Source organism: Podarcis bocagei (genome assembly GCF_964188305.1).
Source record: "Podarcis bocagei genome assembly, chromosome: 7".
Classification (NCBI taxonomy): domain Eukaryota; kingdom Metazoa; phylum Chordata; class Lepidosauria; order Squamata; family Lacertidae; genus Podarcis; species Podarcis bocagei.
The window spans coordinates 18875698-18896200 of NC_138132.1; the positions used below are offsets into that span (position 1 = coordinate 18875698).

The 20503-nt window shown below is 43.2% G+C and overlaps 1 protein-coding gene across 2 annotated transcripts; it reads right to left on the minus strand.

Annotated features, from left to right (window-relative positions):
* Window positions 1-967: 967 nt before the first annotated feature.
* Window positions 968-20410, minus strand: GAPDHS (glyceraldehyde-3-phosphate dehydrogenase, spermatogenic). Of its 2 annotated transcripts, XM_081203556.1 has the most exons (12): window positions 20282-20410; window positions 14907-15012; window positions 12005-12193; window positions 10069-10165; window positions 7358-7464; window positions 6420-6510; window positions 6064-6182; window positions 5195-5276; window positions 4416-4567; window positions 3494-3656; window positions 2060-2157; window positions 968-1393 (listed from the first exon to the last, which is right to left on the minus strand). In XM_081203556.1, exons 2-12 carry the CDS (start codon window positions 14969-14971, stop codon window positions 1318-1320), a joined length of 1239 nt encoding a protein of 412 aa, XP_081059682.1. In that variant the 5' UTR covers window positions 14972-15012; window positions 20282-20410; the 3' UTR covers window positions 968-1317. The 2 variants fall into 2 exon arrangements, with proteins under 2 accessions (XP_081059682.1, XP_081059683.1); XM_081203557.1 differs by lacking the exon at window positions 14907-15012.
* Window positions 20411-20503: the final 93 nt, after the last annotated feature.

The following is a 20503-nucleotide window of genomic DNA, read 5'->3' on the forward strand; positions in this document are numbered from 1 at the left end:
TCTACATTGTGGGGCTATAAGGATTGATGGGTGTATTGCAAAATGGTATGAACTATCAAAAGCGTTATAGCCTTCTGAAAGGCTTGTGATTCTTATGCTAGGAAAAGTTCATAAGTTATGGCTACAGAGGTTTATAGAAAAGCCCAAGTTAGGAGTTTGACAGCCTCCTTGAGGGAGGTATATGGACTTTTACCAGGTAGATACTCTGTACAGCAGTACCTTTTACATTCTCATGGTGGTAGTGCAAAAAGTTAAAGAGCTCAGTGGTAGAGCTTGTGCTTGCATGCAGAAAGGTCCCACAATCAGTTTGCAGCATCACCAGAGAGCCACTGCCACTAAACAGAATGCACCAGATTACAGCAGAGGCAGGCGGCAGGTAGACCTGGCCCTGCTTAAAAGATTGCTGGATGATTTTTGCAGATCAGCGCCTGTTCAACCACAGTAATAGAACATTTTCCCCCCTCCCAATTGGTAGTAATTCAGATGGGTGTGTGTGTATATATAGATTTAGATCATCTCACAGCTCTTTCCAGCAGTCACTGGTTCCGCCGCCACCATCATTTGCACTTGGGCTGTCCTCCAACCATCCAGCCACTATTTTGTACTTGGTTCTGACTGGTGGACCTCAGGATTTGAATAGAGACCAAGTAGATCCCACAAGCTTTAAGTCTGCCCATGTTTGAGCTTGAGGGACTAATATAAAAGCTCGATATAAAAGGCAGCTTCCTGTCTTCCCTAAGTTTCTCAGCAAACTATAGCTGAGGAGACAGATTTTACACAAGTCCTACACATAGATTAATGGCAACCAGGATTCTGATCTTTGCAAAAAATGAGCATTTTAATCAGAATGCTCCTTCGATAGAGACATTTAGGAATGCTCAAAAGGTGTCCAGTTGATACACAGGTGTGGTCAAAATGCACATTTCAGCAGACCCACAGGGAGCTAAAATAAAAGCCCAGGAAAACGTTTCCAGGTTCACATAACTTCAGTGGTTTTATTTCAATGCTTACGAGATCTCAAGGACACTACAGCCACACAAACCAATGTGTAACCCCAAAAGCTAGACTCTTTCTCCAGGGGGAAATTCGGTGCATTTGTCTTCACTACGTTTTTAAAGCTCATACAAGCTGCTGTGGAAAGCAGGATTCACACTCACATGTACACACATACACACAAAGCTTTACACAGTGACAAAAGGTGCAGTGTTCAGGGTTCTGTGGTCGAAGCGAAGAACTGGCCAGGAGATCAAACCTATTGACTAAAGGGGTGAGAGGCCACTCTGTCGGATAGCCTGGAATGCAGAGTGTGGGCAGTGCTCATTCGTGCTCCTTGCTGTACATGTGCTTCAGGAGATCTACTACACGGCAGCTGTAGCCATATTCGTTATCATACCTATAGAACGGAAAGAAAATTGCATCTAAGTAATGTTCATAGCCCAAATGACTCAATCACACAAATCCACAGTTCCCAAGTGCCTCTGACAGTGAGCCAGGAGATAATCAGTACCCCAGTTTTCAATTATAGAAGCACCTACTAGGGCTGAACAATATAGTGTCCCAAACCGGTTTGAAGCCCATATTGTGATATTGGTTTCATAGTTTTTGATCTGGTAATATATCACGAATCATGAGATGTGGGTGGGTGGGTTTGCTTTGCAAAAATCACATTGTGGGCAAAACTTTGAAGTCAGCCTCTACATAGCTCTATCCTTATTTCAGACATTGTGGCATATCAGTATATTCCGATGTTGAAAACCAGCCCTAATGCCTACGACATATACAACTCCCTCTCTCATGTAGACACAATAGAACTCTGGTTATACAAATATTGAGCCTAGTTGGTAAGTTGTTCACAGCAGATGGCAAAACCAAAATGTTCCAATTGCCTCAAGTCATCCCTGCTTGGTCAAAATTGGGTGTTCCTTGCTAGCTTTCAAAGGAAGCAGCATTGCTACCTGAGCAAGCCTAAGTCAGGGTGGCAAATTCTCCTTCTGAGAAGGGATTATCAGGCAACACACCAACTATGCTCCAGTGTGGAAAAACACCTGCTCATTCTTACCAGGAGATGAGCTTCACAAAGTTATCATTGAGGGAGATCCCTGCTCCAGCATCAAAGATAGAGGAACGATTATCACCAATGAAATCAGTAGAAACAACCTGCAAAAGAAGCGTGAGAATTAAATTATATACAAAAGAAAAACAAAAAAAGACTGGTTCATCACAGATGTCAACCTGGTACCCTGGGATTCCAGCCTTGTGAGATGTTGGTAAGATGCTCCAGCAGGTAAAGACTGTTTGCCCAGTCCCTCAGGTTATGCTATACTTATACTTTAAGCAGAGCATCCCAACATTTTATTTTACTAGTGAATGAATGGCAGCGACTTTTGGCTAAGTGATTAAAAGTTTGGATGTTGGATTCCACAGTCAAAAATATACCTCAGCTTTATTTTTATTTTTTAAAAAACATTTTTTATTGCATTTTTTCCAGATAAAAATACACAGTCAGATATACAAAGACATAAGAGCATCAAGAAAAGAAAAGAAAGAAAGATGAATCATTTCAAAAAAAAATTCAATCTTCTACCGGACTTCCCCACATCTCCCTCACCGTGCATTCTTAACAATAAAAATATCAGCAAATTATAACCTTGTTTCATGCGTTTCTTTTGTACTTTCAGCTAATTGCTTTTTAAGTTTAAATTACTTATTTACTAATTTACTCCAAAAACCAATATAGTGTTATTTTAAACATTTAAACATTGGACCTTTCATTGATATTGCTTAGTTTCATATATCATCCACTCTCATTGCAAGAGCTAACCTTTCCAAATCATGCGAATTCTTATAATTCATATAACTTATAGAATTTTTGCAGGTAGTCCTTAAATTTTTTCCAGTCCTCCTCCATTGCTTCTTCTCCCAATATACCTCAGCTTTAAATGCCACACCTGGTGTAGAATAAAACAGCTTTTTGCTAAAAACTACAGTGGTGCCCCGCAAGACGAATGCCTCGCAAGACGGAAAACCCACTAGACAAAAGGGTTTTCCGTTTTTGAGCTGCTTCGCAAGCCTATGGGCTTGCTTTGCAAGACGAAAACGTCTTGCGAGTGTTCCGATTTTTCCCCGCTCCCCCCCTTTTTCTAATCCGCTAAACCGCTAATAGCCTTTTAGCTGCTAATCCGCTAATCCTTTAATAGCCGCTAAGCCTTTAATAGCAGCTAAACCGCTAATATCGCTAATCCGCTAAGCCGCTAATAGGGTTGCTTCGCAAGACGAAAAAACCGCTAGACGAAGAGACTCGCGGAATGGATTAATTTCGTCTTGCGAGGCACCACTGTAACTTAGAATGTAACCACTTCCCCCAGCAGCGTAAATCAAAGCAGGCATTATTATTGTTCTGATGAACTGCATTGCCTATAAGTGGCTCAATGGTGTGCCTTGGGATTTCTCTCCCTCCACAGCTTGTTCAACTGAGAAAACTATCCATACTCACCTCATCTTCTGTATACCCCAGGATTCCTGCCATTGGCCCTTTAGCTGCCTTCTTGACAGCTTCTTTGATCTGAGCATAGGAGGCTGGCTTGGAAAGGCGGCAGGTCAGGTCAACAACTGAGACATCACATACTGGCACACGGAACGCCATGCCAGTGAGCTTCCTGTTAAAAGAGGAGGTTAGTCATTAATGGGGGGGGGGGATTATCCTGGAGGATTACTACTAAATAGGAGCCAAAATTGTATACACTTTAGGAGAGTGGTTCTGCACATTACATTCTTAGCACCACCTGGATTCTATGCACTGCTCTTGGGAAAACATGGCAGAGGGCCTTCTTGGAAGTGGTGCCCGCCCTGTGGAACACCCTCCCATCAGATGTTAAGGAAATAACTATCTGACTTTTAGAAGACATCTGAAAGCAGCCCTGTTTAGGGAAGTTTTTAATGTTTGATCTTTTATCATGTTTTTAATATTCTGTTGGGAGGTGCCCAGAGTGGCTGGGGAAAGCAAGCCAGATTGGCAGGGTAATAATAATAATAATAATAATAATAATAATAATAATAATAATAATTTGTTGTTGTTATTATTACTGTTGTTGTAAGTCATGAAAAAAGTGCCACAATTGTTCTGCTAAAGATTGCTAATCCATTTCATGGCAATCTAATGTATGGGCCAAGTGTTTGGGCTCTCATCAGAAAGCCAGGGCAGAAGGTCTGGGGAAGAAATGTTGAGAGACCTCAAGCAACTACCCTAAGAAAATAATGCTGGGCAATGTCATGTTTCTCTCTTCTGCATGAGCACAATTAACATACCTTGCCAATACTGCTTAACCTGTTTTGTAGTCAACAAACAGCTGCAATAACTACAAAGACACAGGAACTAGTTTCTACAGAGGCCTCTGAGAATAAGATATATTCCATACCCATTAAGATCTGGAATGACCTTGCCCACAGCTTTTGCAGCACCAGTAGAAGCTGGAATGATATTTTGGTGGGCACCCCTGCCATCACGCCAAGCCTTGGATGAGGGACCATCCACAGTCTTCTGAGTGGCAGTATAAGCATGAACTGTGGTCTGCAAACAGAAGAAGCCAGTTAAGGAGACATGCAAGACATTTTAGAGTAGATTCTGGTCTAACAAGCAATATCTGAGGTTTTCTTGGAAACCTAAACTTTTGCTTTACATGTAAAAACATGGGATTGACTCACACGAGATGCACATGTGTTAACTTTATGGGAGAGCAACTCTAATCTTGACTGGTGACAGGATTCAGAGACCTAAAAACTAAGCTGCACGCTTGTAGTAAAAATGCCCTTTTTGCCCCTCAGCAGGCAGTTTGTGAAAGCAAAAGTGATTCACAAGAGCTTCAACACTTCTATAAGCCACAAAGAATCAATACATGATCACACAACAGCTGCAGACAGGATTCAACTTCCCAATCATTTTATCTAGAAGCCTGGCCTCTAAGGACTGGATGGCACTGTTAGAATATTGTTTTGAATCCTCAGACAGCCACCAATTTGGATAAATGCTTTTTTATAGTCGGTAACTGAAAGCTATAGTTGTGCATTGTGTAGGAATTTCAGTTTCTTCTAGACCACACTGTCTATAGGAAGGCACCAGGGTGATAAAAGGTTTTGTCAGAAGTCCTGCTCTTGAATGCAAGCACCATTCTCAAAGGCAATCCTGTGTTGCTCTTACCATAAGGCCCTCCAAAATGCCAAAGTTGTCGTTAATGACCTTGGCCAAAGGTGCCAGGCAGTTGGTGGTGCAGGAAGCATTGCTGAAAAGCAAGAGGATACATTAAGCTGACCTGACAACCGGCCAAGGGAAAAAGCACAACCTTTTTGTGTGTAACACACCCAGGAGCCTGCACTGCAAGCAAAGCCCTGTGGGTTATCTCCAAAGCTAGGTAAAGTTCATGCCCCAAGCTTTGATTGTAGTGTCCCGTTTTCCAGGCTTCTCTCTTAATCTGGGTATCTTGAACAAGTTTGTGTAAATCATCAGCTTTCCAGGTAGGGTAGAAACTCCCGCAACCATCAGGGGATATGCTATGAATTACTATACCTCCCCCATTAGCACCTTGCTTTGCAACACAAGCTCAGCTATTCTGCAGAAAAAGAGAGAAAGCAAGGCCATCTTGTCACCACCCTGCCAACCCAAACTCCTCTACCCCCAGGGAGGACTGAGCCCCCTGCCTACATGATTGTTCTTTCGCTGGAAAGCATCCACAGAGACCCATCCCTAGAGTGGCCATGCAGCAAATTACCGTATTTTTTGCTCTATAAGACTCACTTTTTCCCTCCTAAAAAGTAAGGGGAAATGTGTGTGCGTCTTATGAAGCGAATGCAGGCTGCACAACTATCCCAGAAGCCAGAACAGGAAGAGGGGTCGCTGCTTTCGCTGTGCAGCAATCCCTCTTGCTGTTCTGGCTTCTGAGATTCAGAATATTTTTTCTCTTGTTTTCCTCCTCCAAAAACTAGGTGCGTCTTATGGTCTGGTGCGTCTTATAGAGCGAAAAATACGGTACTTCTCAGAAGACGAAACGCTGGGGTGGAAAGGAGCCTTACCTCACAATCTTCATGCTGGAGGGATCGTACTTCTCATGGTTGACTCCCATAACAAACATTGGCGCATCAGGAGATGGCGCACTCACCACTACTCGCTTGGCTCCACCATGGAGATGAGCCTGTGGAAGGTGGCAGGGTTTTTTTTTTTTGGTCAGTCACTGAAGAGCAAACTCAGGCCATGCAGAAAGCATTGTAAGTAGGATGGAAACACAGCACACAAAGGGGAGCATGCTCCAGCACAGAGAACTGCCCCTGTGCATTTAGAAACCAAGCATCCGTGGAGGGAGTCCGGCACAGAGTCACAGAAAGGCCCAAGAATTGCTTCCCTTTTCTGAACAAGCTACAAAGGTACTTACCGAAGCTTTCTCGACGGAGAGGAAGACTCCGGTGGATTCTACTACATACAAAGCTCCTGCTTCGCCCCATGGGATTTCATTTGGTTTCATGCTGCAAAATACAAGATTGCAAGGCCTTTTGTCAGTAGCTGTTTTAGTATGTGGAGGTGCGAATAAATCTCTCACAAAAGTATTAGCTGCCAGAGGACACGGGCAGGTTAGCAGTCATGTACCTGCGGGACTTGGCTGCTAATTAACCGTCTTTAAAACTATTCATCAAGAGCTTAGTAAAATTGAGGTATGAATAAACTGATCATCTCTGCACTGACGAAATTCTTTTAGAGTCCATATATAACTGTAAAGTGTAATGAATGGATGCTTTTAAGTATTCCAGTGAGGAGTAAATGGTAGAGCGTTGCTTTTTACAATCCCTGATACAATCAACGGGCTAATGGCAAAGTCAGTCCCAGACAGGTTCACATCTATGTACGCAGGAGGACCCAAGAGAGGTGGGAAGCAAAACAGGATATTTGTAACATTTTATCCTGGCCTTCTCCAAAGAGGTTTTCCACCCCCAAGTTCTTCTAACAACCCCGTGAGGTGGGTTAGGTTTCAAAAATAGTGACTAGTTCAGTGTCATGTAGCCACAAGGTTGATTTGAATCTGGCTTTCTCCAGTCCATCTGTTACAACACACTGGCTCTCTGCATTCAACTCTATCACAGCCTGCTGCAGGATGATATGCATTTTATCGTGCCCGTGAGAAAGATGTAGTCTTCTGTGGGGATAGGGATGGCGCACAGGTACACGCACAATCCTTGCATCTGTCACATTTTTGGTGCAGTCTTTGGGCCAGTCATCAGTTACACAAACCTTAGAAAAATCTCAGAAGCCTGCTGCAGATTATTGCCAAGAATGGGTACGCCTCTAGTCAAGACCCTGACTTTTATCCCCACTTACCTCTGGAATACAGAGATTTTTGAGCCATTCACTACCAGCTTGCCGTCCTCAGCCTTCACTTCTCCCTTGAAGCGCCCATGTGTAGAATCATACTTGAACATGTAGACCTAAAGAAGGAAGAGAAGCGTCAACCGCAACCATATTGTGCCAAGCAGAGGGCACTGGATTTACTTATTTTTGCTTTCTTGGCTAGAAATAAAAGCTTATGGGGGGACTTCCGGGGAGGCGCCTCCGGCAATGGCTGGATTCCTCTGATCGGGAGGAATCAGCTCCGTGGAAATCTGGGTCTGGCCGTCACGGCGAAGGCGGAGACCCATTAAAAATCACAGGCGGGAGAAGCCTGTGAGCGTGGGATTCGGCGGGCACCTTTTGCGCCTCCCCCACTCGCAGGGAAACCCGGTTTCGGTGATCCAGAGCGACGTGGGCTGAGCGGCGCGGTGCTTCGAATCATCTGCTTCTTCCACGAAGCGAAGCCGCATAGCTGTTGTCGGAGAGCGCTGACTTTTTCCTGTGGACAATTTGACTCTAAAGTAACTACCCGTGAGTAGAGCTTAATCGGGAAAATTGGATTTTTAAAACGTCTAATTTGGCATCAAAACGGGGAAAGTTCAATACAGGAAGTTCGCCTTCCCCTTTTGTAAATAGACCCTGGGAACGGGCTGCTAGAAGGCCCGACGTTTGGTGGGACGTTTATTGACTGCACTTGGATCGTTCATTGACAGCTAGCATAAGAGAAGATACATTGTTTCTACTGTCTCCAGCAGTGAATGTAACTGAAAATTGAAATTAGTTTTGGGTCGTTTGAACTGTGCCTATAAGAGGATATTATTTATCAATACAAATAGAAACTGTTTCCCTCTAGTGGAAGTTATTGAAACTGGTGGCTACATAAGATCTGGGCTGGGAAATTTCCAGCTGTAAGATAAAAACCGTGAGACTGTGAGCTGACCTTGAATCTATTGAGTGTTATGGCAGATGGGAAAGACGGAATGTCGCCAGAAGAGGCCTTAGCGGTTGTATTAGTGAAAATAAATGACTTGCTGGAACAGCTTCACAAGAAAATGGATGTGAAAAATATGAAAGTGGATGCTGCAAATATTAAAACTGACTTAATGGTAGAAAGTCTAAATAACCTGGGACAAAATGTGAATACCAATACAGAAACCACCCAGAAATTGATACAGGAATCTACCCTGATACGGCAAACTACGGATGAAGGAGAAAACCCTTGCTGCTGAAGTTAAAGTAATTCAACTGGAGAGAGAGAGAGAGTCCCATCCATACAAGGACAACTTGATGAATACAAGCTGGCACTTGATATGACTGAACTTAAAGAGAAACAGATGAAATTGAGGATCAGAGCCCTACCTGAGGAAAAGGAAAGCTTGATAGAGTTTCAGGAGGAGATAGGACTAACATTGGTTGAGAAAGAGAGGTATTTGGGGGTTAGTATGACTGCCAGAAATGTGAATTTATTCAAGGGCAACTGTGAAGGACGTTGGCTTGAAGAGAAGGGGGATTTGGAAATAGGGTTAAATTAGAAGTTGTTATTGTTGGGCCGAGTTGCTGTGGTGGGGATGAGGGTTGCTGTAATGTCGGGAATGTTGCTTTTGTTTCAAACATTGCAAGTTTTGGATGGGAGGGATTGTTTTAGGAGGTGGCAGAGGGACGTCTCTAGATCTGTTTGGAAGGGCAGGAAGCCTCGAGTAAAATTTAAGATATTAACGGATGCTAAAGAAGGAGGTGGACTTGCCCTGCCAGACCCCTAAATTTTGTTGTGAATCATCTGCTTTTTGCTGGCTGAGAGAATCGGCAGAATCCGAGACCAGGGAGAAGAGCTGGTGGAAGAAGACTGGAAGTTTAAAGACTATTTATAGAAATACTGCAAAATTAATGAATGTTAGAACAAAGTTGGAATGAAGTTATATGGCTTTAGCAGAAATGTTATAAGGAATAAAGTATAAATATATCAATTGAGCATTAAAGGAAACAAAATAAGGTTAGAATGTGTTAAGATAATTATAGGATAGAAAACAGAGGAAGATGGAAAGGAATTGCTGAAATAATTAATTGATGTGGAATACAAAAAGGGAGGTGTGAGGAAGTCGTGGAAATAAGCGAACGAAAGATATGACATTGAAATTGTTTAATGTGTTTTAAATGGTCTTTGTTTTGTTTTATTTGTCTTATGTGTTAGTGCTTTGTAGTGTTTTTGCATTGTATTGTGTTGTTTTTTGTTTGTTTTTTCTTTTTGCTTCTTTGTTTGTAGTGTTTAAATTTTTGGAAACTCAATAAATATTATTTTTTTAAAAAAAGAAATAAAAGCTTATGCAGAAAGCATGAGGATGGTACAGATCACCCCAACCCAATACCCCCTTATTGTATCCATATGTTAATATCATGCTTGAACAGGGCCTTACATACAGTAAGTGCAGAAATCTGTACATTTCCAATTTTCTGATTGCGGTTTCACACACTTCACCTCTATGTGCGCTGGGATTTACTTATGTAAACTAACATGCAAATGGGGTATAAATGTGTCTGTGTACGTTTCACTTGAGATGGTGCCAGGATGCCAAGGACCAACCAGCATAATCTTGACCATTCACCACCACCACCACTCCCTAAAACCTTCCTTTTCAGTCTACCAAGGAAACAGACTAAGGGCCATTGTACATTTGGAGTTCAGTCAGACACCATTAAGCCATTACCATGTATTTGACATCAATGAAAGGATCATTGATAGCCACAACTTTGACCCCCTTCTCCACACAGGCTCGGAGGACCAAGCGCCCGATACGCCCGAATCTGCAAAAAGACAAAAGCCAATCCATTAGAGTTGCAAATGTCCTTCAGCCCTTTCTACATAACTAAAGCAAGCAGAATATGTTACTTGAATAGGCCTTCTTCTAGACAGCAATTAAGGCTTCCACAACATTAAAAAGCCTTTTTCCACTTAGACCCATAGTTGACATCAGGATGCAGAGCATGAGCAATTAAGCTCAAAACCTTGCTAGAAGCCCATGGGTGCTTAGGAGTAGCCAACCTGGTACCTTCCAGATATTGTGATTTGCAACTCCCATCATCCCCGATTACTGGCAATAATCGGCTGAGGAGAGTTGAACTCCACAATATCAAGAGGGCACCATGTTGGCTATCACTGAAATGAGCATTCAGAGACTAGATATTCCTGCTCTGCATTTTGCTTTCTTGCACAAGAAGCCACCTTTTGGTTAACCAATCTAGAAACTGTGTTCTAGAGGGTTGCTTGGAACCTTATCAGAAAGCTCTCCAATGACAATGATCAGTAAAGATAATCAGAAGTTTGCTGCAAAATGTTGCTCATCAATAGCTCTATTTCTCTGCAAGATTCAGCACAGGAGAACATTGGGTCTGTTGTAGCATGAATGCATGCTCTATACATTCTGAGTGACTGTGAGGCTCAAAAGACATGAGTCAAGCATGTTGCCTGGAACAAGGGTCGTCAGAAGGTAGATCTGGATCTACTGGCAGATTACTGGAAGATTTACAATAGACTGGTGAGAATTCCAGATGCCCCAGTTGTTTCACTACAACAATGAACACCCACACAAATTAAGACGTTAAGAAACCCTAATCTGTAGTAACTCAAATACAGACTAGTACTTTTATGTGCTAGTCATCCTAGAGTATTGCTCATGGGGAGCTGGCTCTACTTTAAAGCCACCATTTTGCACATGGTTCTGCACAGTGAACCTCATCATTGTAGTGGGTCCAACAAGCCTGATGTCTGATCACACTTGTCCAAGAGCAGGCCAGCCCAAAAATCCTCTGCAACATGCAAGGGTTTTGTGGTGGACATGTACGAAGCTCCTCAAGCAGACAACTAGTGTAGAAAAAAGATTCCTTAAAAGCACAAAGTTTGGAAATCATAATTATGATCCAATCCTTCCAACTCCCTGAAAATGTTATTCATAGACCTATCACCTTTAATATTGGAAGTAATGCACTGCGCCACTGTGACTAATAGCCACCGATAGCTTTCTATCCCATGAATTAAGTCTAAACCCCCATTGAAATTGGTGGCCATTATTACATTTTTGTGGCAGCAAGGTTCATAATTTATAACTATGCATTGACACATATTGTACTGTGTGAAGGACTTTCTTTGGTCTGTCCTGAATTATCGAACATTCAGGCTCATTAAATGTTCCTGGGTTTGGTTATTATGAGGGAGGGTTTTTAAAAAAGCCTTCTCTCTATCCACTTTCCCCACACCAGGCATAATTTTATAATTTCCATCATGTCCCTCTGCTTACTTGCCTTTTTTCCTACACTGAAAAACCCCTCCAAATTTTGTAACCTTTCCTCACAAGGGAGTTGTTCCAGCCTATATTATTTTGGTGACCCTTTTCCATCTCTACAATATCCTTTTTGAGGTACCGCAACCAGAACTGTACACAGTACGGTGTTCCAAGTGCAGCCTCATCACAGATTATTGTAACAGCACTAGGATGTTGGCAGTTTTATCTTCAACCCCTTTCCTAACAATCCCTGGTAAGGAACTCCTGCCAGTTTCTTCACTGAGCTATCTGCCCACTGTATTACCGTATACTGTTTTACAACAAACAAACCAGCAAGCAAATGCTCCTTTTGAAAAATCCTTACCCATTGATCCCAACATGAAATTCCGCCATACGTTTCGGAGGTGGTGGAGGTGGAGGAGGAGGAGGTGGTGGAGCTTCTGGTTCTGGCTCTGGGGTAGGTGGTTCTGCCTCTGGGGTAGGTGGTTCTGCCTCGGGGGTAGATGCCGGCTCTGGAGAGATTTTCGGAGGAGACCCTTCACTTATCTCGAGCCTGGAAGCATCAGAAAGGAGTAAGCATGCTGGCTTGGACAGAGGCAACTACAGATCATATTGGCTAAGCAGATTTTAATTGGTTTAAGTCATTTTCACTCCCCAGAACTAGAAGTCTACGGTAGGAGATGCCAGTAATAATCAGCCCCCTCCCTAGACTACCACTTCCAAGATTCTTTAAGGGGCCATCACACTCCCATGTGGGTTAACCCAAGGATATTTATTATTCCTGCTCCCCCCCCCCCACATTCTTTATTCAACGGTTAGATCATTTATGCAAGCCATGAAGATTGAACTTCAGGACTTTTCTAACAAGGATGGACTTCATATTGTCCTATGTATCTCTCTTCTTCCCAGCAACCTTAGTTTACAATGATCTACACTGTGACATGTGACTCAAATCCACTGCACAGTGTTGCAACAAGGGGAGGAAGAGACCCACTACTTACTCAAAGAGAATTTCCAGATACTGTACTGGTCTACATACGAACTCTAGGCTTGTGCACACTTCTGCTCGTCCTGTGCCGGGGGGGGGGGGTCCTGAGTGGTCTTCCACTTGTCCCACACTTTTCAGAAATGGGTCTGAGTGGTTTTGCCTTGCCCCACCAGTTTCCCCCAGAAAATTCGCTCTTTAGCAATACAGTGGAACAAATGGCAATCTGCAGAAACCTCAATTGCCGATTGTTTCAATTCACCACTAAAGACTGGGTTTCCCAAGGGCAGTGGGGCAAACGGAGTATGCCACAAGCATTTTGTTCTATGGTAATTTCTGCTCCAGGGTTGAATTCAGGAACTTGAGCTTCAAATTTGGACTAGAGGCTGGCTGTACACAGCAATGCTTTGATGGCTCCTATGACATCATGAACCCTCTTCACTTCCATTAATTCCAGAGTCAGCTTAGCTCATATTGATTTTTTTTTTTAAGCCCTACATGTGATGCTTTAAAAAGATAGCCACCTAAAGCACGGGGGAAGACTCATGACTAATCAACATTCACACTACTAGTATTCCTTTATTACAAAGATAGGAGAAAGCTTGGCTTACCATGCAGCAAAAATGAGCTCCTATCACTTCCATTATATTTATTCAGACCCTAACTTTGCAGATCCACTCCCTTCACTTGACTGTAAGAACTAATGTGTTGTATCAAACTAAGTTTAAGTAACCTGGGTTTATTACTTTCAATGGGTCTAACTCTGGATAAAATGCACAGCTACAACACACTCATTACAGGAATTCTGGTGAGCAATGCATATTACATGGTTGCATTGGGCCAGGCAACTTGAGTTTCAAAATGGGATTTACTGTGTAATTAGGAAGCTTGTTTGCTCATTCCAGGGCAAGAACAACGAAATTAATGTAAACTTCCGATTTAGTATACAGTCGTACCTTGGTTGTCGAACAGAATCCGTTGTGGAAGTCCGTTTGATTTACGAAAATGTTCGACAACCAAGGTGCGGCTTCTGATTGGCTGCAGAAGATTCCTGCACTCAATCAGAAGCCGCGGAAGTTGTCTCAGACATTTGGCTTCCAAAAAACGTTTGCAAACAGGAACACTCACTTCCAGTTTGCGGCATTTGGGAGCCAAAATGTTCGAGTCGCAAGGCGTTCAAGATCCAATGTATGCCTGTACATATCTCTAAGAGACTGTCCACTCCTTAATTTGCCAGTAGCTTTGTTTTGTTCTTGGATTAAACCAAGCATCCCGGAATAAGATCTTAAAATTGCTGCCTGCTAAGCTACTTCTGACAGGCCACATGCCCCAAAGGCTTGGAAATGGCAAACAGCTTCACTAATTATGTCATGATGCACCTCCTGTAAGACCACATTACACAGGACAGCCAAGTGGGGAACCCCAGTAAGTAACAATACATACCGTCACAAAGCAAAATAGCCTTGTAGACTGAAAACCTGGAGGGAGGCCAAATATTTTAAGACTGAAGGGAGCCTCCAAGTCAAGGTTAACCAGAACACACAGTTTTCTCCGGAGTGAGATTCACTTTGCTATGCTTCTATGTAAAGTAGATGAATCCTTGCCATAGCAAAAGCTAGGATACATGAGAGCATAGTTGTTTTCTGTAGTTTCATCCAAGAGCTGAAGATTCCATCACACAATACACTGAGGCAAGCAAGGATAAATGGCAATTCCAAAACATTCCAATATTCCTGGCCACACTAAAGAGGGCTGGTCGCCTAGGATCACTAACCCAAATGACAACTTTGGGTGCTTCTGAACATGTAAACAAGCCTTCAATATGGAGAACAGTGAAAAGGTTTAATAAAAAATATTTTCATATCCAGATAGAACATGCTTGCTTAACCAAATTTCAGTAAGCGCACACTACATGCTAAAGGAAGTTCCTAAATAACTTACATCTGCTTGGGAGAATCTCGCTTGGAGAAAAGTTCTCTTAAATGGGTTTCACTGAGGTTCTGGATATTGCCTTACCCATTGTTGAACCTCATTTACAAATGAAGTTTAACAGACCTAGAACAGGGTGGCTTTCAAACCATATATTGTGAACCTTTACTGTTATTTTTACCACTATATATCTTACCTCTTTACTATTATTTTTACCACTATATATCTTACCTCTTTACTATTATTTTTATCACTATATATCTTACCTCTAGTTACATTGGCTTTACCAACTCATGGAGAAGGCTGCCGGTATTTAAACGTTCATCAGAACCCCCTCAAGAAATTTGCTTACCTGAAAACTTTGACACTAACTGATGTGCCGCCACAATCCGGTGGCGGTGAGCAACTGCGATTCATTCTGCTGGCTGACCTATCTACCGTTTCTCTACCTAGAAATACTGAAAGAGGATTTCAGGAGGCTGGTTAACTTCTGCTCGGCTAAGCTTGCTGCAGCTATTATCAAAGATTCCTTTGCTCCCCAGCATTTCTGTTTTTTCACCACCCATTCAAAACTGTGTTCTTAATAAGAATCAGGGACTTTTGGCCCAAAAGTGGTTATAAGAACAAAGAGCATCGGGGTAGTGGGGAGATAAGAAGGTCTGGCAATTTTTAGAAGTGCACCTCCAAATGTTATCCAAGTAACTTGCTTTCCTGGAAATGTTAGTCTGAAAGACTAGTTCCTACACTGGTAGCAAAAAAAAAAATGTTATTTAGAGGGATTACCAAAATTCAGATTGAAACAATAGATTTTTGGAGCCATCTTCAGAAGAACCACAGTCCAGTTCTACCCTACTGAGCAGATACTAGGAAAACATTGTCAAACATATCCCTGAAGATGAAGAGTAGCAACAGAAAAATGCCTTATTACAGCAGCTCATTGATAGTTCCGAAAATTGTGAAATGGCTCTTTTTGTTATAACTTCAACAATGCAACATATACCATATTTTTATATATATACTGCTTGTATGCCAAAATGGCAATAGCAATACGACACAGAGGTGATTGTATCAGTTGCCTATCAAGGTCTTTTCAGCTTTCAATCTACTTTTTTGCTTCAGCATCCTGTGCAGAACCCAAGAATAAGTGGAGAAACTTTTGCCCTGGGGGGCATAGCAGAATGCTAGACAAACAAGGACAGCTATTTGCACAGTGCTCCTGCCCAGACCAGAAAGCAGATGATAGCCAAGGTTATATATGAATCAAGAGAGCACAGCTTCGCATTTGAAGACAGTTACATAAGCATGACTTTCTACATTTGTGTTCCTGAGCCCCTTCGTTTGCATTCAGCAGGATGACTCCGCAAGTTTGCTTTATGTCCTGTTGGCCCCATTTGTATTGAGTCTAAGCTACAGGTTTATATAACCATGATTATATGGTTTGTTACAAGCAGAACAAGTTGCTTCCCCTGGTCATTTTAACCTAGGCTTCTGCCAACGGCAAGTAGGAAAATACTCATAAAATACAAAAAGACAGAGAAAAGAATAAATACATTCTCTTACCATCCTGAGGTTCCAGTATTAATTTCTCCCGCTGAGTTATAGTGGCTTTGCAATACAAACCAGTATCACATTTGTGTATCTCACCACTTCAACCTTGAGCAGGATCACCTTAGTCATATATTATCTCTTATTTGTATAAAGATGGATACTGGATGACACTTCAAAAATGCAGATGATGCTAGTAACACGTTAAGGTGGGGGTTTTCCAACCTTCCCTGCTACAGCCACCATCAACCATCAATTATTTCTAGCAACGCTGCTTGCCAGACTTTCAGCTCCACTAGTGATACTTAGTGGAGCCATGCTTTAGAGATGGTACCTCTTTTGCCAACCAAGTGCTTCCCATACAAGTAGATATTAAAATGAATCAAACCAAGGAAAGAAAGAAGCAAAGATCTTACTCAAATGATCCTTTATTTAGAAATCCTGAATTTTCCCTGATTTTGTTAAAAATTTTGCATGCCAAACAATAAATATCTTAGCAACCGCAATTGGAAGCCATTTTGTTTCAGAACAGCTCAGGTCTGCAACCTCTCAAGCGTATTATTTCTAAATTGCTCGGTACAGAAAAACCTTTCAATTCCTTGGCAGACAGCCCCATGGAATTTTGCAACCCATTGCAGATTTCCCAACGCATTTTCACAACAGTGTACGGTAAAAAGGGGAACTTAGCAATAGCAATTTTGCAGCATTGCTGTGAAAACGACATTGGCCTAAGCATCAATAATTTTGCCACCGTTATTTGGTGTTCTTGGATCTTCCGGTTTACGCAGCTTCCATGAATGCAACAGCTTGGAACTGTATGACTGCCACAGAAGTTTGACAAAATGAGTATTAATCAGATATATTTTCTTCTATTGCTTCATTACCATTTTGGCCTTCCATACGTGTACCTAGTACATCACAACAGAAACAACAGTCCATCACAGGAGTACATTCCCATCCTTCTGCAGGCATCTAAATGCTGCAGTGATGCTCTGTGGCCAACAGCAGAGTCCCAAACCCATCCAAGAGTACATTAAGCAGCAACCACAGCCCAGAGCAGCGTCGGCAGGCACATACTCACAGCCCCAGAGCATTTTACAACCATCACGTCCTGGCTGCAGATGCTGTGACCTTGAGACTGTATTGGTGCAGCAGAAAAGTCTGCCCACACCCTACTGCTATGCAGTTAGATGTGCCAAAGCTCATAGATGCCAGTGGTCTTAGTCAGACCTAGAGCTAGTTGCACAGTTCTAATCATGCTAAACATTTCTCAGTATAAACCTATGGCACCCATTGCAGTGTACCCTTGCTAACAACCGGGATCCAGATTTTCAGTTAGAAAATGGGCTCTTATCTCCTTCCTGCATTCCTGGAACAAACAGTTTGCGTTTGACCTCCACTGACCAAAGATAGGAAGTCTGTTTTTTTAGCCTTTAGTCTAAGCCTAGGCATGTTTCCCTTCTTGTTGTTTGTGGGGAGCCTGGAGCAAGATAACAGTTAGCTGTCTGCTCATATTAGCAATTGAGACTTACAACCTCCTTCACAGAAAGACTATATACTTGATCTGTGGATCACCTCTACCGAAGGTCCATCTATTCACCTGCTGTACTCAATAATGCAGGCTTGCAACATATTCATGGTCTCATTTCCAATGTCTCAATATTTCATTATGATTGCAGTTTTAAGTAGACATTGTGTGCACTTAAATTTTGAGCTACAGCTCCAAGAAAGTAGATTTTTTCGAACAGGCTATCAACGTATAAAAAGTGTAGAATTAAAAAAAATGCTTTATATTCTGCCAGCAGGGCACTGGATGAATTTATAGTGGTGCAGCATATTTGCAGGGTCTCATTCTTGCAATGAGCACACGGTTCTGCAGCCTAGTTTCTACCAAAAATAAGAGTCAGATTAATTTCCCTTCTAACAATGGCATTATTTGCGAGGAAGTAGCTTTTCAGTTTCTGAAATCCCTGAGGGAGAATCCTGGCCATCTTTCAACTGCTGCTCTCTGGAGCGTGCCTGGCTGCACGCAGACATCACTGCTTCCTAATCTCACCGATGTGATGCGACAGTCACATGAACAGGGCGGATCCATACAATTAGCAGTTGATCTGGAAGAAACCAACTGGATCGCTAGGTAACAGGGGTCTTTGCTTTCCTGCCTCTGCAAAAATCCCTACGTATTGAAAACTACCCAGCCAGGGTAAAGGCAATGTATATAAACATGAACCAGTTCCTTCTCTCACCTGGAACTGATACAGCAGAACAAATCTCTACAACTTCTTATATTTTGGTTTATGCAAAATCTATACAATAAAAATGATGTGATATTATTCCTCAAAGGGGATGAGCAATTAAAAAAAAAAAAGAAACCTGGGCTTATACCTACAGAAGGGAGTAGGTGGGACAGAATTTTTCATTAAATTCCTTTTTTTTAAAAAAAAAAAAACCACAGTAAGGGAGATGCTCCTTCCATTGATGAAGAAAAGTAAAAAGGCAGTAAAAAAGCTCATCTAACAGTCCTCAAAATGGAATGGTCCAGGCTTGACTCTTCAGTGGTTTTTCTGACGCAGTTGCATTTCTAGAGAGATCCATGGTACAGAGGCAGATGAACCTGCATCATCATCTCCTACTCTCAGTTGTTTAGTGCCTTCTCTAGCAGCAGCTGAAGCTTCCCTGCTGGCGCCTATGGGGGAACCTTCCTTGGTATCCAGCATTCTTGTCACTGCAAATACTTTCAAAGCAAGCCCTAAAGCTTCCTCACAGCACCCTTACCATGCACCCATCAAGGGCAACATTCTCTCTCCAAACTGCTGCATTGTAGCATCAAGCAAATCCTGTAATTTATTCCCCTTTACACCCCAACCTTTCCTCCAAGGAGACCGAAGTGGCACACATGGCTCCCCTTCTCCTCCCACTCCGTCCAAATTTAAGCCCTGAAACCACCTTGTGGGGTAGGTGTGTTTGTGTTTATTATGTTTATATACTACTGTTTCTTCCAAGGAGCTCAAGGTGGTGTGCATGGTCCTCCTTCCCCATTTCATCCTCACAACAACCCTGTGAGGTAGGCTTAGGCTGAGAAGTGGTGACTGGCCCAAGGTTACCCAATACAGTGGACTGAGTGCGGGTTTGAACCTGGTTCCTGCCATGTCTTAGTGAAACACTCTCACCGCTACAGCATGCTAGCTGAGCTTCCACTACAACAGCACCCTCCTCCATTTATGCCCTAAAGCCATTTAGGGACTGTTCCTGTCCACAAGCCTGCCCACCCCCACCCCCCAACCCCCAACCACAAGCCTCCTGCTATCTGCTTCATAGCACTGCAGAAAGAAGTATCGTGTTGCTAAGTGGTTGACTCATGCTTCAGAGCTCTCCTAATGCTCTACCTCTTGAAGGCTACTCCCCGCAACAACCACACATACAATCCACCCCACCCCAAAACATGACCCCTTCTCTGAAGACGACACACATCCACTTTGCCCCATGCCTCCCTTGCCCCCTCATGCATCCCTTCTCAAAACTGGACGGAGCCAAGCTCACGGTGGTCTTCTGGGGTCAACCCCCAACATAGCGCAGTCCTCTCAGACATCTTCTCTCCTTCCGCCTCCATTTTAGTTACCCAGCCACAGTCTATTTCTTAACTGGAAAGATGCCTAAGCCACCTTTTCAATACCTCAGCCCACTAGTGTGGTTTTCAGGGGTTAGAGCGCCAGATTAGGGACCTAAGAGAGCAGGTGTCCAAGTGGTGGTTCAGCTGCTCACTTTAGGGGGGGGGCTCTTCCCTACCTCACAGGGTTTGTGAGCTGCCGAAGCAGAACCATGTGCACCTTGAGAACGAAAAAACCCACACACATGTACGGAAAGAATGAATAAAAGTCATCAGAAGGCAACGAGCAATTTAAAAGCACTGAATACGGAGGATATAAATGCATTAACAGGCAAATAAATGTCAAGACCATCGATTTTTAAATTAAACAATCCCCATTCGCCCAGCCTTGCAGCCCCCACCCACCCAGCTAGCATCCTCTATAGGGCGCCCCTTCCCCCTCCCAGCATCCTCTATACGACACCCCCCACCCCACCATGGTCGACTGGACAACCCAGACCACCCCCCAGACCCTCTAGGCCCCCCCTGAAGCTCCCTCTGCAGGCGCAGCATCCCCCCCACCCCGCCCCACTCACAAGTCTATCCAAGCGACAGACTAGATGGCGTCGAACAAGCGAAAGCAACGGCCGGGCTGCAGCTTATATACCCTCTGCTGCCAGGCAACGCCTAAGCTCCCGCCCCCGCCTCCTCCTCCCCCCTCCCCGAATGCGCTCTTGCGGCACCTGCGCGCACGCGCGCCTGCGCTTGTTCTACTTAGCAAGTCAGCCCGAGGCGGCGCGTGCGCTCGCGCGCCCTCT